Here is an 18,912-nt window from a genome sequence, read left to right as displayed (position 1 = left end):
GCAGTACTGAAACAGGTCAACACCAACCCTCTGAAGAGTAACCCACCCAGACCCATTTCCCTCTGACTAATGCACCTAACACTATGGGCAATTTAGCACGTAGCACTGTATGAATTCAATGGTTCCACGTATACATCAACAATAACATTCCCATCCCAATGTTGGGAGAGCTGCAAGAATCACTATTTATTACCTTCATTAAAATCTTAACTTTGTTGAACACTGTAGGAATAGTGCTCCCTCTTCTGAATAAATGCAGGGTTGGGGGAACAGGATGCTGTGTGGAGAGTCACTGCAGACTGGATGGGCCAATTGGCCTCTTACTGCACTGTAGGGATTCACGGGTTCCACTTATATATTAATAATAACATTCCCATCCCAATGTTGGGAGAGCTGCAAGATTCACTATTTAATTGGGGGCGGCACAGTGGTTAGCACTGCTGCCTCACAGCGCCAGGGACCCGGGTTCAATTCCCACCTCGGACAACTGTCTGTGTGGAGTTTGCACATTCTCCCTGTGTCTGCGTGGGTTTCCTCCGGGTGCTCCGGTTTCCTCCCACAGTCCAAAGATGTGCAGGTTAGGTGAATTGGCTATGCTAAATTGCTCGTAGTGTTAGGTGTAGTCAGGGGTAAACGTAGGGGAATGGGTCTGGGTGGGTTGCTTTTCGGAGGGTCGGTGTGAACTTGTTGGGCTGAAGGGCTCGTTTCCACACTGTAGGGAATCTAACCTAAAAATACCTTCAATAAAATCTTATCTTTGTCGAACATTATAGGAATAGTGCTCCCTCTTATGAAGAGAGCGCCCGGAGTCGGCAACTGAGGCCTGTTACCACGTACATAACAAAGAATGTGAAACATGGAGAGTGACAGTGAAGGGGAAGGGGGAATCCCATGCTTCATGTGTGAAAGAAACAACATGTTTTCCGTTTGTCCAGTCTGGGATCAGTAAACAGTTCTCGCCTGTTACCCTCATCTGTGTTTTCTGCCTCTTCTGTATCATCTTGAAATTCTTGCTTCTTAATAAAATGTTTTGAGATCACCTATGACTTGAACATCTTCTCTGGCTAATCCCAGACCCAAGTCTAACACTAGTGCACGAGAGTGACCGAACGTCTGTGAACTGAAATAATCCAGCGTGTCAGTCACAGCTTAATGGTTGCATTCCCATCTTTGAGTGACAAGGGTTGACATTCATATCCAGAAGCGTGAGCAGAAAATCCAGGTTGATATTCCATTGCAGTACTGAGGGGGCAATGCACTGTCAGATGCTCCATCTTCCTGGCGCAAAGGAAGATGGCTGTGGTTGTGAAGGATCGGTCATCTCAGCTCCAGGACATCCCTGCAGGAGTCCCTCAGGGTAGTGCCCCAGGCCCAACAATCTTCAGCTGCTTCATCAATGACCTTCCCTCAATCATAAAAGTCAGAAGTGGGCATGTTCTCCTATGGTTGCACAGTGTTCAGCACCATTCCCGACCCCTCAGATACTGAAGCAGTCTGTGCTCAAATGCAACAAGATCTGGACAATATCCAGGCTTGGGCAGACAAGTGGCAAGTAACAGTCACACCACCCAAATGCCAGACAATGACCATCACCAATAAGAGACACTCTAACCACTGCCCCTTGACATTCAACGGTATTACCATCACTGTACCCCCCCCCACTGTCAACATTGTTTGGGTTTCCATTGACCAGAAACTCAACTGGACTCACCACATAAACACAGTGGCTACAAGAGCAGGTCAGAGACTAGGGATACTGTGGCGAGTAACTCGTCTCCTGACACCCCAAAGTCCGAACACCATCTACAAGGCACAAGTCAGGAGTGGGATGGAATACTCCCCACTTGCCTGGATGGAGCAGCCCCAACAACACTCAAGAAACTTGACGCCATTCAGGACAAAGCAACCCGCTTGACTGGCACCACATCTGCCAACATTCAATCTCTTCACCACCGGGGCTCAGTAGCAGCAGTGGGTACTATCTACAAGATGCACTGCTGAAATTCACTTCAGATCCTTAGACAGCCACTTCCAAACCCACGACCGCTTCCATCGAGAAGGGCAAGGGCAGCAGTTACTTGGGAACCCCACCACCTGCAAGTTCCCCTCCCAAGCCACTCACCATCCTGACTTGGAAATATACCGCTGTTCCTTCACAATCATTGGGTCAAAATCCTGGAATTCCCTCCCTACTGGCATTGTGGGTTAACCCACAGCAAGTGGACTGCAGCCGTTTAAGAAGGCTGGTCAATGCTGGCCAGTCAGTGATGCCCAACTCCCACAAATGAATAAAAAAAGAACTGTCAGATGAAAGCTCCAACTCAAGCTACAGGTGGGCCCTCGAAGATGGATGGGAAAGTTCTCATGAGGTTATTGTGAAGGGTCGGCGGGTTTTGCTGGTGAACTGTTCTACACTCATCCCTCAAGAACCATCAATGAACCAATGGACTGGGCAGCAGATTAACAGCTTTGGGCGACTGTCTATGAGGAGTTTGCACATTCTCCCAGTGTCTGCTTGGGTCCCCTCTGGGTGCTCTGGTTTCCTCTCTCAGCCCAAAGATGTGCACTTTCGGTGGATTGGCCATAGTAAGTGTGAGGGGTGGGGATGGGGGGAGGTGTGGGTAGAAAACGCTGCATCTGGGTGGGATACTCGTCAGAGAGTTGTTGCAGACTTGACGGGCCAAGTGACCTCTTTTCCACAATGTAGCGATGCTGACTGGAGAATCCATTTAGGCCCTTCGGCCCAACAAGCCCACACCGACCCTCCAAACAGCATCCCACCCAGACCCATTCCGCTAACCTATCCCTGTAACCTTGTGGCTAACGCACCTACTGTACACCCTCCCTGAACGCTATGGGTAATTTAGCATGGCAAACAAGAGCTCTCGGAGGAAACCCAGGTAGATGCAGGGGGAGAATGTCTGTATGTGTGGCGTTTGCACAGTCACCCGAGGCTGAAATCGAACGCTGTGCCTGGCGCTGTGAGGCAATGGTGCTAACCACTCTGCCACCTCTATAATCACATTTCTAAGTATGGGATCTTCCTGTGCATGTTTACTGTAGCATTTTCCTACGTTACATCAGAGGTTACAGTCTGAAGTGGTGGAAGGTGACTTACACTGCTGCCTCTCAGTGCGAGTGAGCTGGGTTCAATTCCAGCCTTGGGCGACTGTGGGGAGTTTGCATATTCTCCCCCTCGGGTCTGCGTGGGTTCCCTCCGGGTGCTCTGGTTCCATCCCAGAGTCCAAAGATGTGCAGGTTAGGGTGAATTGACCATGCTAAATTACCCAGAGTGTTCAGGAATGTGTAGGTTAGGTGCATTAGTCAGGGGTAAATGCAGAGTAATGAGGTAGGTGAATGGGTCTTGGGGTCAGTGTGGACTTGTTGGGACGAAGGGCCTGTTTCCACAAGATAGGGATTCTACGACTCTATAAAAAGTCTTACATCAAGAGGAGAAAGGAGCTAAAACATGAATCAATCAGTAACAGGACATCAGCCTCCCCGCAAGGTCTTGACAACTGTGCGTTTGACACAAAGCTGATTTATTTAATCTACATCCAGACTATTACACTTCAACCTTGGCAGAGTGACTATTTACATCAACAGAGACGAGTTCTCTTAGAATGAGGATGGTCAGGTTCTGGATGTGATTAACAGCAGCAACTTCAGCAGAACCCAGTCCCTGCTGTTTGTGTCTCAGCAGATCATCGCTGCTTTTAAAAGTCCCCCCAGAACATTTAAAAGGTTTTGCCTCAGCACAAACTCACTGAGAATGAACTGCTTCCGACGCACGAAACAGGTGAATAGTTTCACCCCAGCCGCCGGGTGGGTCAACAGATTCCTCGGACTTTGAAAGCTCATCTCAGAAAGTCAGCACATTTGAAGGGTCTTGAGTCAGAGTCAGTAAGTTGGTCCGTCGTTCGGCGACGACCACGTGAATTCTTTCCCACACTCGGGAGCACTGTCTCCCCAGTGTGACTGTGCCAAGGGATTTCAAACTCAGATCGGAATTGAATCCTTTCTCCCAGTCTTCACACTTCCCTGGTTTCTCCATGATGCAGCTGTCCTTGTGCCGCCCTCTCTCTCCAGACTGGATTGTCATTTGAAACCTTGTCTACACACATTTGGTTTCTCCCTGCTCCTTCCACAGTCAAAGGCCCCTCTTATTTCGGCTCTGATCGGTCGAGTGACTCCAGATCTCGATGTGATACTTGGTTTGAGTTTCCTGTCTGCAAATCATTCCCTGTGTAAAGAGTTGATGTTTACTAAGACTGTGAATCCAGCTTAGAAATTCAGAATAGACAACTCCAGTTTCTCTGAAATTCATTTCCTTTTTTTTAAACTCCCTCAAACCGATGGGGTAGTGAAATTAAGAAATCAAAACCAACAACAGATTTCCATTGAAAGCAAAGGAAACCTTCCTAACTAAAGCAGGATGTTATCGGCAGCGGCTGAGACAATTTGTATCCCGAGATCTCCTCCAGTTGTAGAAGAACACAACACACAAAAGCAGTTCCTAAGAAATGAGGTCGTTTTTGACTGATTTAAAAGTGGACAAATCGCCAAGGTGGGATGAACTGTATCCCATGCTGTCGTGGGAGATGAGGGAGGAAATTACAGGCGCCCTGACCCAAATTTTTAAATCATTTCTGGCCACAGGACTGGAGGATAGCTAATGCGGTTCCACTTAATAAGGAGGGTGATAGAGACAGACCAGGAACTAACATCGGTGGTAAGTAACGTAGTGGAGAAAAATATGGGGTGGCATGGTGGCTCAGTGGTTAGCACTGCTGCCTCACAACGCCAGGGATTCGGGTTCAATTCCAGCCTCGGGGAACTGTCTGGGTGGAGTTTGCACATTCTCCCCGTGTCTGCGTGGGTTTCCTCCGGGTGCTCCGGTTTCCTCCCACAACCTAAAGATGTGCAGGCTAGTGTGAATTGGCCGTGCTAAATTGCCCATAGGGGTAAATAGAGTGTAGTGGAACGGCTCTGGGTGAGTTACTCTTCGGAGGATCGGTGTGGACTTGTTGGGCTGAAGGGCCTGTTTCCACACTGTAGGGAATCTGTAATTCTAAGGGAAAAAAAAATTCTAATATAACTCCACAACTCTGTGGATGAGAATTGGGAGAGATGATAAGTACATTTGCTGATGATGGTAAGATTGGTAGGATGGTTGAGTGAAGAGTAAGGTGTCAGGTTACAGGAAAACAGGGTGGCACGGTGGCTTAGTGGTTAGCACTGCTGCCTCACAACGCCAGGGTCCCAGGTTCGATTCCAGCCTCAGGGCGACTGTCTGTGTGGAGTTTGCACATTCTCCCCACGTCTGTATGGGTCATCCAAAGATGTGCAGGTTAGGGTGAATTGGCCACGCTAAATTGCCCATAGGGGTAAATATAGGGTAGAGGAATGGGTCGGGGTGGGTTACTCTTCCGAGGATCGGTGTGGACTTGTTTCTACACTGTAGGGAATCTTTAAAAAAAATGCAGAAGAAAATTAACGTCCATTTGGAGAGGCAAGATTTAATTAGGGAGAGTTAACAATGCTGTCAGAGGGAGGTTATGCCTAACAGTGTGTGTTGAGGAGGTGACCAAGTGTTTGGACGAGAGTAGGGCAGGTAGAACATAGAGCAGTACAGCACAGGAATGTGCCAAACATGACGCTAAATTAAACCATTCCCTTCTGCTTTGCCTTGGACCATATCCCTCCATTCCCTGCACATTCATACACTTATCTCAAAGTCCCTTAAATGCCCTTATTGTATGTGCCCTCAACCAGCCCCACACTGACACTGCTTTCCAGTCTCCTACCACACTGTGTAAAAAACCTGCCCCTCCCGTCTCCTTTTCACTGTCCCTCTCTCACCTTCAATGCACTCCCCTGAGCATGGGACATTTCAACCCTGGGAAAACGACTCTGACTGCCAACCGTGTCTACGCGGCTCATCGTTTTCTTGACTCCTATCCAGTCTCCTCTCATTCCCTGCCACTCCAGAGAAAATAACCCGAGTTTTTCCAGCGTCTCAGGCCCTCTAATCCAGGCAGCATCCTGGTTCACCTTTTCGGCTCCCCTCCCCAAACCCTCCACATCCTTCCTGTAATGTGGACTGAATGCAGTATTCTCAGCAAAGTCTTCGAAAGCTGCACCATGATAACTAACAATAGACAATAGGCGCAGGAGTAGGCCATTCTGCCCTTCGAGCCAGCACCACCATTCATTATGATCATGGCTGATCATCCTCAATCAGTATCCTGTTCCTGCCTGATCCCCATAACCCTTGATTCCACCATCCTGAAGAGCTCTATCCAACTAATGTTTGTACTCGATTCGTCGACCAGTAAAGGCCTTCTTTCACCACCTTCCCTACCTGTGTTCCCAATTTCAGGGAGCTATCGACTTGAACCCGAAGATCCTTCCGTACATCAATGCTGTTCAGAGTCCTGCCATGAACTGTACCCTTTCCCTGAACGTTTCATCTTCCAAAGTGCAGCATCTCACACTTATCCGCATTGATCTCCATCTGCCATTTCTCGGCTGATATCTGCAACCGATCTACATTCTGATAACCTTCGACGCTAGCCACAGCTCCACCAATCTTTGCGTTGGCTGCAAACTGACTAGGCGAAAGTGAGGACTGCAGATGCTGGAGAGGAGTGTTGCTGGAAAAGCACAGCAGGTCAGACAGCATCCGAGGAGCAGGAAAATCGATGTTTCAGGTGGGAGCCCTTCATCAGGAATCGAGACGTTGATTTTCCTGCTCCTCGGATGCTGCCTGACCTGCAAACTTACGAACCCATTGACCTTATGTTTTCATCTCAGTCATTTACGTATATCACAAATGGTAGACGTTCCAGTACAGATCCCTGTAGAACAACACTAGTCAGGGATCTTCAGCCTGAAAAAGCCCCCTTCCATCGCTATCCTTTGCCCTGTATGGGCAAGCCAATTCTGAATCCATGCAGCCAAGTCACCGTGAATCCCAATCATCCTAAACTTCTGGATAAGCCTACCATGAGGGATCTTGTCCAAAGCCTTACTGAAATCCTTGGAAACAACGTCTACTGTTCTACCCTCATCTCTCATCTTCGTCACCTCCTCAAAATATTCAATCAAGTTAGTAAGACATGGCCAGACCATGAGCGTCCCTAACTAGGCAGTGTTTTTCCAAACGTGTGTCAATCCTATCCCAAAGAATTCTCTCCAATCACCGATTTGAGACTCACTGCTCTGTGGTTTCCAGGATCATCCCTACTTCTCTTCTTAACCAGAGGAGCATCAGCAACTTGCCCAGTCCGCTGGGACCCCTCCAGTGGCGAGTGAGGCTACAAGAGATCTTGGTCAGGGCCTCAGCAATCTCCTCTCTTGCCTCTCTCAGTAACCTTGGGTAGATCCCATCAGGCCCGGGGGACTTCGCCACCTTACTGCTCTTCAAGAGATCCAACACCACTTCTTTCCTTTGCTCTCAAAGTGCCTGAGTATCTGAGCGTGCTCCACACAAATCTCACCATCCTCCATATCCTTCTCCTGGGTGACTACGATATAAAGTGCTCATTCAGGATCTCACTCACATCCTCGGCCTCCAAGCACGAGTTCCCTCCTTTATCCTTAGGTGGTCTGACCTTCTCCCTAACTGCCCTCTTGTCCTTAATGAATCTAATGGGATTCTTTGGGATTCTCTTTAACCTTAACGTGTGGGGTGACACGCTGGCTCAGTGGTTAGCACTGCTGCCTCACAGCGCCCGGGACCCGGGTTCGATTCCAGACTCGAGTGACTGCCTGTGTGGAGTTTGCACATTCTCCCCCCCTCTGTCTGCGTGGGTTTCCTCCGAGTGCTCCGGTTTCCTCCTACAATCCAAAGATGTGCAGATCAGGTGAACTGGCCGTGCTAAATTTCCCATAGTGTTAGGTGCATTAGTCAGGGGTAGAGGAATGGGTCCGGGTGTGTTACTCTTCAGACGGTCAGTGTGGACAGGTTAGACCGAAGGCCCTGTTTCCACACTGTAGGGAATCTAATCTAATCACACTTACTAAGGTCATTTCAATGGCCCCTTCTTGCTCTCCTAATTCCCTGCTTGAGGACTTTCCTGTTTTCCTTATAATCCTCACGGGCCTTTCTTTTTATCTTTTCACTAAATTTGCAACCTCCCTCGTTATCGAAGTGTCCCTTACCTAGCCACCCTTGTTCCTCCTCCTTACTGGAACACGTCAGTCTTGAACTCTCATCAAGTGATCTTTCAACAATTCCTGCCTGTCAAGTGTGGACTTACCCTGATAACAGTCCCGAGGCAAAAGTGAGGACTGTGGATGCTGGAAACCAGAGTCTAGATTAGAATGGTGCTGGAAAAGCACAGCAGGTCAGGCAGCATCCCAGGAGCAGGAAAATCGACGTTTCGGGCAAAAGCCCTCCATCAGGAATAGAGGCAGGGAGCCTGCAGGTTGGAGAGATAAATGGGGGGGGTGGGGGGGGGGTTGGGGCTGGGGAGAAGGTAGCATAGAGTACAATAGGTGAATGGGGGTCGGGAAGGAGGTGATAGGTCAGAGGGGAGGGTGGAGCGGATAGATGGGAAGGGAGATTGGCAGGTCGGACAGGTCATGAGGGTGGTGCTGAGCTGGAAGGTTGGAACTGAGGTAAGGTGGGGGGAGGGGAAATGAGGAAACTGGTGAAGTCCACTTTGATGCCCCGGGGTTGAAGTGCTACCTTCTTGCCAGCCCCACCCCACCTCTCATTTCTCTCTCCACCCCGGAGGCTCCCTGCCTCTATTCCCGATGAAGGGCTTTTGCCCGAAACGTCTATTCTCCTGCTCCTCGGATGCTGCCTGACCTGCTGTGCTTTTCCAGCACCACTCTGATCTAAACTCTGATCACAGTCCCTCTCAATTCACACTCCCTGGCTCCTGCCTAATAATGACGCAACTTGTCTTCCCCCTTGGGAAGTTCCTGCAAGGCCCCAACTCATTGCTGTCTGAAAACTCAAGGGGTTGTGACGACAGCTTCCAAAACACTCTCCCATTGAAAGGTCAGTCACCTGGCCAGGCTCATTCGCCAATACAAGTCCAGTAAGGCCCCTCCTCAAGTGGGGTTGGACTATCCACAAGGTAAAAACAATGACTGCAGATGCTGAAAACCAAATACTGGATTAGTGGTGCTGGAAGAGCACAGCAGTTCAGGCAGCATCCAACGAGCAGTGAAATCAACGTTTTGGGCAAAAGCCCTTCATCAGGAATAAAGGCAGAGAGCCTGAAGCGTGGAGAGATAAGCTAGAGGACGGTGGGGGTGGGGAGAGAGTAGCATAGCGTACAATGGGTGAGTGGGGGGAGGGGATGAAGGTGATAGGTCAAGGAGGAGAGGGTGGAGTGGATAGGTAGAAAAGAAGATAGGCAGGTCGGACAAGTCCGGGTAAGTCAAGGAGACGGTTACCGAGTTGGAAGTTTAGAACGAGGGTGAGGTGGGGGAAGGGGAGATGAGGAAGCTGTTGAAGTCCACATTGATGCCCTGGGGTTGAAGCGTTCCGAGGCGGAAGATGAGGCATTCTTCCTCCAGGCGTCTGGTGGTGAGAGAGCGGCGGTGAAGGAGGCCCAGGACCTCCATGTCCTCAGCAGAGTGGGATGGGGAGTTGAAATGTTGGGCCACGGGGCGGTTTGGTTGATTGGTGCGGGTGTCTCGGAGATGTTCCCTAAAGCGCTCTGCTAGGAGGCGCCCAGTCTCCCCAATGTAGAGGAGACCACATCGGGAGCAACGGATACAATAAATGATGTTAGTGGATGTGGAAGGCTCCTTTAGGGCCTTGGATATTGGTGAGGGAGGAGGTGTGGGCACAGGTTTTACAGTTCCTGCGGTGGCAGGGGAAAGTGCCAGAATGGGAGGGTGTGTCGTAGGGGTGTGTGGACCTGACCAGGTAGTCACGGAGGGAACGGTCTTTGCGGAAGGCGGAAAGGGGTGGGGAGGGAAATATATCCCTGGTGGTGGGGTCTTTTTGGAGGTGGCGGAAATGTCGGCGGATGATTTGGTTGATGCGAAGGTTTGTAGGGTGGAAGGTGAGCACCAGGGGCGTTCTGTCCTTGTTACGGTTGGAGGGGTGGGGTCTGAGGGCGGAGGTGCGGGATGTGGACGAGATGCGTTGGAGGGCATCTTTAACCACATGGGAAGGGAAATTGCGGTCTCTAAAGAAGGAGGCCATGTGGTGTGTTCTCTGGTGGAACTGGTCCTCCTGGGAGCAGATATGGCGGAGGCGGAGAAATTGGGAATACGGGATTACGGCGGAGCCGGAGAAATTGGGAATCAAGAAACCCGCTTGGATGCACCGTCTGTGCCTCTTGCTGGAATAGAGTCCCCTGTCAATATTGGGGAAATGAAAGTCACCCACGATGACAACTCTGTTTTTATTGCACTTTTCCATAATCTGCTGATGTATTGGTTCCATCAGTCAGTCTCTTGGTGGCTGTTGGACGGGGTCGATAGTAAAATCCTATCAGAGTGACTGCACCCAGCTGAAGTTTGAGCTCTGACCAGGCTGCCTCAGGTGGATGAGCCCTCCAGTACGTCCTCTCTGACTGCAGATGGAACATTCTTCCCGATTAGTATATCCAAAGATGTGCAGGTCAGGGTGAATTGGCCAGGCTAAATTGCCCATAGTGTGAGGTGCATTAGTCAGAGGGAGACAGGTCTGGGTGGGTTCCTCTTCGGAGGGTCAGTTGGGCCGAAGGGCGTGTTTCCACACTGTCGGGAATCTAATGTAATCGAATGCAACTCCTCCACCTCTTCTGCCTTCCTCTCTATCCCGTCTAAAACAATGATAGCCTAGAACCCTCTCTCAACATGGTCTCCGTAATGGCCACAAAGTCATAGCCCCACGTACTGATTCCTGGAAGATTCATTGGTTTGAAATCAACACGCTTCAGCCCGTTAGTACCATCATGTTTATTTACCTGTCTCTGCCTGTCCTTTCTTTCTGATGTATTGGTCCTAACATCTATCTTTTCTTCAATCCCTCCACTTACTGCTGTGTTTCCCAGTCCGCTGCCACTCGAGTTTCAAACCCCCTGAGTAGCACTAGCGAACCTCCCTGTGAGGTTCTCCTGCAGTTTGTGTGCAACCCGTCCCTCTTGTACAGAAGTGGTCCCAATCATTCAAGAACCTGAAGTCCTGCCCCCTGACCCGGCTCCTTAGCCACATGTCTGTTTAGATTAGATTAGATTAGATTAGATTCCCCTACAGTGTGGAAACAGGCCATTCGACCCAACAAGTCCACACCGACCCTCCGAACAGCAACCCACCCAGACCTGTCTCCCTCTGACTAATGCACCTAACACTGTGGGCAATTTAGCATGGCCAATTCACTGACCTGCACATCTTTGGACTGTGGGAGGAAACTGGAGCACCCGGAGGAAACCCACGCAGACACGGGCAGAACGTGCAAACTCCACACAGACAGTCACCCTGAGGCTGGAATCGAACCTGTGTCCTTGGCACTGTGAGGCAGCAGTGCTAACCACTGAGCCACCGTATTCATCTGTCCTATCTTTCTACTCCTTGCCTCACTAGCAGGTGGTACTGGCAGTAACCCAGAGATTACTACTCTTGAAGCCCTGCTTTTTAATCTCTTTCCTAACTCACTGCGCAAGACCTCATCCCTCTTTCTGCCTAGCACGTTGGTACAAACCTGCACCACGACCTCTGGCTGCTCACCCTCCCTCTAAACAAGTTTGTATAATTGCTTTGAGCCATCCCTGACCCTGGCACCAGGGAGGAAACATGTATTCCCGGAGTCTCGAATGTGGGCACAGAAATGCCGGGCTGTTGCCGCTAACTTGGGAATCTCTGACACTCTACTTTTTGTCATTTACATAAATGATTTGGATGCGAGCATAAGAGGTGCAGTTAGCAAGTTTGCAGATGACAGCAAAAGTGGAGGTGTAGTGGACAGCAAAAAGGGTTACCTCGGGTTACAACAGGATCTGGACCAGATGGGCCAGTTGGCTGAGAAGTGGCAGATGGAGTTTAATTCAGATAAACGTGAGGTGCGGCATTTTGGGAAAGCAAATCTTATCAGGACTTATACACTTAATGGTAAGGTCCTAGGGAGTGCTGCTGAACAAAGAGACCTTGGAGTGCAGGTTCATAGCTCCTTGAAAGTGGAGTCGCAGGTAGATAGGATAGTGAAGGCGGCGTTTGGTATGCTTTCCTTTATCGGTCAGAGTACTGAGTACAGGAGTTGGGAGGTCATATTGTGGCTGTACAGGACATTGGTTAGGCCACTGTTGGAATACTGCGTGCAATTCTGGTCTCCTTCCTATTGGAAAGATGTTGTGAAACTTGAAAGGGTTCAGAAAAGATTTACAAGGATGTTGCCAGGGTTGGAGGGTTTGAGCTACAGGGAGAGGCTGAACAGGCTGGGCTGTTTTCCCTGGAGCGTCGGAGGCTGAGGGGCGACCTTGTCGAGATTTACAACACTATGAGGGGCATGGATAGGATAAATAGACAAAGTCTTTTCCCTGGGGTCGGGGAGTCCAGAACTAGAGGGCATAGGTTTAGGGTGAGAGGGTAAAGGTATAAAAGAGACCCAAGGGGCAACTTTTTCACACAGAGGGTGGTACGTGTATGGAATGTGGACAGGCAGGAGGCTGGAAGAACACAGCAGCATCAGGAGGTGGAAGAGTTGAGTTTTGGGTGTAACCTGTCAGAGGAAGTGGTGGAGGCTGGTACAATTACAACATTTAAAAGGCATCTGGATGGGTATACGAATAGGAAGGGTTTAGAGGGATACGGGCCAAATGCTGGCAAATGGGACTAGATTACATTGGGACATCTGGTCTGCATGGACGAGTAGACCGAGGGGTCTGTTTCCGTGCTGTATGACTCTGCAGACACGATGGTTCCTCCTCCGCTGTTTTTGAGACCATTTGGTGAGTCCAGCCTGCTGTGTTACTGGATAGGGTAAGGGCTGATCTCAGGCCTCACTGCACCTTTTTTGTCCACCCCTACATCCCCCCCCACCTGCCATTCCCTCTAAGACCCAGTCTATGTCTCAGCCCGAAATATATCCAGCAATGAAGCGTCCCCAACCTGTTGGGGTGGACAATTCCAGATTCACGTTCCTTCAACTGAGGGGACGTCTCCTTATCTCACTGCTGAGAGATTGTCCCCTCCCTCCCGAGACCGGGCCCCTGCACTTTCTGACTTCTCCCACCAGAGGAAACAATCTCTCAATTGAGCGTAGCCCGGAGGCTGCCTGACCTGCCGCGCTTTTCCAGCGCCACACTCTCGACTCTGATGTCTCCAGCAGCCGCAGCCTTCACTTTTGCCTAGCCCTCTTCGGGAAGCAGGCAAGACAGTGTGGTTAAAGTGACAGGGGCACAAGCGGCTGAACGGCCTCCCCAGGCCCTATGTTTCTCCTCAGCTGGACGGATTCCCGAAGGAGGGCCAGATATCCGGGACCCGCGAGTGCTGTTCAAACTTGCCGGAGAAGGTATCCCAGACCTTTCCCACCTCCAAACACAACAAGGGCCCCAGAAGGAGACAGCCCTTGCAAAAGGAACTTACTGACCTTTAATAAAACTCATTTGTTTTTCTACTGCGTTGTCCCTGAAGGTTGGAACTGAGGTAAGGTGGGGGGGGGCGGGAGTAACTGGGCTGGACTTTACGAACATCAGCGGAACCAGACTCAACAAACGTGGTTCAGCAAGCCCCAACCGCTGCACTTACTTGTGAACTCGCTGATGCATCGCGAGGTTGGACGACTGAGTGAATCCCTTCCCGCACATGGTGCAGGTGAAGGGTCTCTCCCCGGTGTGGACGCGCTGGTGTCTCTGCAGGTGGCACGACTGGGTGAACCCCTTCCCGCACTCGCAGCAGCTGAAGGGCCTCTCCCCGGTGTGGACGCGCCGGTGGGTCAGCAGGGTGGACAACCGGGCGAACCCCTTCCCGCAACTGGAGCAGGCGAACGGCCTCTCGCCGGTGTGAACGCCCTGGTGCGTCAGCAGGCTGGACGACTGAGTGAAGCCCTTCCCGCACTGGGAGCAGACAAAGGGCCTCTCCCCGGTGTGAACCCGCTGGTGGGTCAGCAGGTTGAACGAGCAACCGAAGCCCTTCCCGCACTCGGAGCAGGTGAAGGGCCTCTCCCCGGTGTGGACCCGCTGGTGGACAGTCAGTTGAGACGGCTGCTTGAAGCCGGCCCCACACTCGGAGCACCTGAACGGTCTCTCGTCCGAGTGGACGCGCCGGTGCCGCGTCAGTTCACCGGGACTCTTAAAGCCCTTGCCACAAACCAGGCACTTGAACGGCCTCTCGTCGGTGTGAACCCGCTGGTGGGTCAGCAGGTGGGATTTCTGAGTGAAGCCCATGCCGCACGAGGTGCAGGTGAATGGGCTCTCCCCGCTGTGAACTTGCTGGTGCAACAGCAGGGAGGTCGACTGGGTAAATCCCTTGCCACAGGTCGAGCAAGAGAACAGCTTCCACCCGGTGTGAATCCGCTGGTGGACAGTGAGGTGAGACGAACGTTTGAAACCCGCCCCGCAGCTCGAGCACCTGAACGGCCTCTCGTCAGTGTGGACGCGCTGATGCCGCATCAAGTCCCAGGAGCTTTTGTAGAATTTCCCGCAGTCCGGGCATTCAAAAGGTCTCTCCTCGGTGTGAACCCGCTGGTGTGTCTGCAGGTTGGAGGACTGAGTGAATCCCTTCCCACACACAGAGCAGGTGAAGGGCTTCTCCCCGGTGTGCACTCGCTGGTGTAACAGCAGGTAGGAGGAACGGGCGAATCCCTTCCCGCACGTGGAGCAGGTAAATGGCCTCTCGCCGGTGTGACTGCGCTGGTGCAGGTCCAGATCCGACGGATAACCGAACGCTTTTGCGCAGACTCCACACCTCCACGGCTTCACCCCGATGGGCCCGCATTCACGTCGGGGCGGGTCGGGCGACCGACGGAAGCTCTGCCCACACTCGGCCCACAGTTCTCCCCGGCTGTTCCCTCCTTCCATACTCGACCTTCGACGGGGTTCGGGTTGTCACAAGTTGGGCGACTCGATCAGATCCAGGTGGGAGGTCGGGCGCCGGTTCCCCCGACTGGAGGTCTTCCCGTCCGAATGCCCTGTGAAACTGATTTCAGAAAGGAAAACCAGCGAGAGTAAGACCCCATGGAAACACGAAGGCATGTTGTGAAATTGAAATGGACGAGCGTTCGCGGGGGGCCAGCAGTGGCAAAAAGTGTGACCGCGAAAGCTGCTGGATTGTCATAAATTCCTTCTGGGAAAGGGAACTGCCAGACAGTCCAAACTCACGCGAAACTCTGTCAAAATATAAAAATGTGCAGGTTCGGGGGAACTGGCCATGCTAAATTGCCCATAGTGTTAGGTGAAGGGGTAAATGTAGGGGAATGGGTCTGGGTGGGTTGCTCTTTGGAGGGTCGGTGTGGACTTGTTGGGCCGAAGGGCCTGTTGCCACACCGTAAGTAATCTAAAATTAGACTCTGTACTCAAAGGTCTTGACGCAAGTTCGAAAAAGCAATCCCTGAGAGCTCCACGATGAACATTCCCGCAGTCTGAAAAGCATCTATTAATGAGAAACCTCTCCCTTTCTCCTGCCACTCAGTCAGTTTCAGATTAAATGTGATGCTGTCCCTTCTAATCGATTTTTCTAATCGACCTGTTCAGGGATGTTATTACACACTTCTGGAGCAGGTAGGACTTGAATCTGGGTCTCCTGGTCCAGAGGTACGGACACTAACACTGCACCACAAGACAACCCCTCTGTTATTCCATGAGCTCCCACCTCAGTCATTGAATCATAGAGATGTACAGCACAGAAACTGACCCGTCCATGCTGACCAGATATCCCAACCCAATCTAGTCCCACCTGCCAGCACCCAGCCCATATCCCTCCAAATCCTTCCTATTCATAGACCGATCCAAATGCCTCTTAAATGTTGCAATTGTACCAGCCTCCACCACTTCCTCTTGCAGCTCATTCCATACAGGCACCACCCTGTGCTTGAAACAGTTGCCCCTTGGGTCTCTTTTATATCTTTCCCCTCTCACCCTAAACCTATGCCCTCTAGTTCTGGACTCCCCCACCCCAGGGAAAAGACCTTGTCTATTTATTCTATCCATGCCCCTCATGATTTTATAAACCTCTATAAGGTCACCCCTCAGCCTCCGATGCTCCAGGGAAAACAGCCCCAGCCTGTTCAGCCTCTCCCTGTTGCTCAAACCCTCCAACCCTGGCAACATCTTGTAAACCTTTTCTGAACCCTTTCAAGTTTCTGTTGCACAGCATTTAATCAGATGTATTTCAGAAGTCCATGTAAAGCACATCAACATTACCCTAACAACTAACCTTATTACCTCAGCAAAAATATCATGTCATTAAACAGAGTTACTGTTCATTTTAATTTGAATTATCATTTTTGAAAGCTTCCCCACCACGTTTAACTGGTTTGTAGTTGCTGACCTTATCTTTTTTTGAATGAGAAGTGTAACATTTGCAATTCTCCAGCCTTCTGTCACCAGTGGTTAGGTAAAAGCAGGGACTGCAGATGCTGGAAACCAGAGTTGAGATTAGAGTGGTGCTGGAAAAGCACAGCAGTTCAGGGTGCATCCGAGGAGCAGGAGAATCGATGTTTCGGGCAAAAGCCCTTCATCAGGAATAGAATCAGGGACTGTCACCGGTCCCAAGTCTCAGGGAAAATTAGTCTTTGCCACTACAATTTCTACTGTAACTGTCTTCAGTCATCCTTGGACGCATCTCATCAAGTATGACTCAAAGCTTATTCAACTAGGAGAAAGTGAGGACTGCAGATGCTGGAGATCAGAGCTGAAAAATGTATTGCTGGAAAAGCGCAGCAGGTCAGGCAGCATCCAAGGAACAGGAGAATCGACGTTTCGGGCATAAGCCTGAAGAAGGGCTTATGCCCGAAACGTCAATTCTCCTGCTCCTTGGATGCGGCCTGACCTGCTGCGCTTTTCCAGCAACACATTTTTCAGCTCACAGCTTATTCAATTTTATATCTATTACAATGTTAAACCTTTCATGTCTCTTAATTTTCTTCTCTTTTTCTAAAGCCTGAATAGCAATAGACAATAGACAATAGATGCAGGAGTAGGCCATTCTGCCCTTCGAGCCTGCACCGCCATTCAATATGATCATGGCTGATCATTCCTAATCAGTATCCTGTTCCAGCCTTATCTCCATACCCCTTGACTCCACTATCTTTAAGAGCTCTATCCAATTCTTTCTTAAAAGAATCCAGAGACTGGGCCTCCACTGCCCTCTGGGGCAGAGCATTCCACACAGCCACCACTCTCTGGGTGAAGTAGTTTCTCCTCATCTCTGTCCTAAATGGTCTACCCCGTATTTTTAAGTTGTGTCCTCTGGTTCGGCACTCCCCCATCAACGGAAATATGTTCCCTCCTGCCAGAGTGTCCAGTCCTTTCATAAGCCTATACGTTTCAATCAGATCCCCTCTCAGTCTTCTAAACTCAAGGGTATACAAGCCCAGTCGCTTCAGTCTTTCCGTGTAAGGCAATCCTGCCATTCCAGGAATTGACCTCGTGAACCTACGCTGCACTCCCTCAATAGCCAGAATGTCTTTCCTCAAATTTGGAGACCAGAACTGTACACAGTACTCCAGGTGTGGTCTCACCAGGGCCCTGTACAGCTGCAGAAGCACCTCTTTGCTTCTATACTCAATCCCTCTTGTTATGAAGGCCAGCATGCTATTAGCCTTCTTCACGACCTGCTGTACCTGCATGCTTGCCTTCATTGACTGGTGGACAAGAACACCCAGATCTCTCTGAACAGCCCCTTTACCTAATTTGATACCATTTTCTTTGATAGCATTTTCTTTGTTTACACAGGGGGTACAAAATCTATATTTGAAATCTCAGCCATCTCCTCTTCAGTTTCTATCTTTTTATTTTACTTTGTTTCTATCACAAATTCTATCAATTTCCATCGCCTCTGCTCCCTTTTCAGTTCCTAATTGGATCTACTTCTCCTTTAACACATTTTTACTAGCTATACGCGTACGGAAGACATTTTGATTCACGTCTATATTAATTTTGGCTTCTTTTCGTACATCTGCTCTGCTTCTGGTAGCTCATCATTGGATTCTCCCCGAACATTCCAAATTTAGCCTGGATATCGGTCGAACCATCAACCGCATATTTGTCATAAGTGCATTTTCCTTTTCCATCTTAATTTATCTAATTTGTCATCTCGGGAGCTTTGGAGTTGTGTGCCCTCATTCGTGGGTATAGACCTTGACAATGTCAGAACTTTCTCTACTTAAAAGCAGTACAATGTTCAGTTGCAGTTTTGATTCCAGTTCATCTGAATCAGATCCATTCATACCCAATTGAAGTTTGCTTTCTCCCAATTACTTACTTGAATTCTTAGTTGAAGTCTTTGCCCGCAGAAGATACGAATGCTTGTCTTCCAAATTTTAAAACTTGATGTTTGGATCCGGATGAACTGAGTGACTCTGTCAGACTTTGGTGTGACCCTTGATTTCAGTTTCCAGGTGTCAATTGGCTGCTCCTGATGTCCTGCAAAAGAACAGACACAAACTCTTTACTAGGTAAAAACAATGACTGCAGATGCTGGAAACCAGATTCTGGATTAGTGGTGCTGGAAGAGCACAGCAGTTCAGGCAGCATCCAAATAGCTTCGAAATCGATGTTTCGGGCAAAAGCCCTTCCTGATGAAGGGCTTTTGCCCGAAACGTCGATATCGAAGCTATTTGGATGCTGCCTGAACTGCTGTGCTCTTCCAGCACCACTAATCCACAAACTCTTTACTGTCAGCTCAGAATAGAAACTCGGAAGAGGCAAACATTTCACTTGAGTAGACGCAAAATACTGAAGGCCTGGAATGGAAACAGGAAAAGGAGGACTTGGCAGGTCCAGTGGCATCTGCAGAGAGGAA

The 18,912-nt window shown here is 50.0% G+C and overlaps 1 protein-coding gene across 1 annotated transcript in view; it reads right to left on the bottom strand.

Moving 5' to 3' along the window:
* The window catches only part of LOC140460469 (uncharacterized), a 37,105-nt gene that overhangs the window by 17,721 nt on the left and 472 nt on the right, over positions 1 to 18,912 (bottom strand). The window contains exons 2-3 of the mRNA XM_072555015.1: positions 18,373 to 18,533; positions 13,699 to 15,087 (exon numbers count right to left, since the gene is read on the bottom strand). Of these exons, the coding sequence (XP_072411116.1) occupies positions 13,699 to 14,969 (1,271 nt within the window). The 5' untranslated portion in view covers positions 14,970 to 15,087; positions 18,373 to 18,533. The remainder of the gene's footprint in view (positions 1 to 13,698; positions 15,088 to 18,372; positions 18,534 to 18,912) is intronic.

Source organism: Chiloscyllium punctatum, chromosome 36 (genome assembly GCF_047496795.1).
Source record: "Chiloscyllium punctatum isolate Juve2018m chromosome 36, sChiPun1.3, whole genome shotgun sequence".
Lineage (NCBI taxonomy): Eukaryota > Metazoa > Chordata > Chondrichthyes > Orectolobiformes > Hemiscylliidae > Chiloscyllium > Chiloscyllium punctatum.
This window is presented reverse-complemented; position numbering and strand designations above follow the sequence as displayed.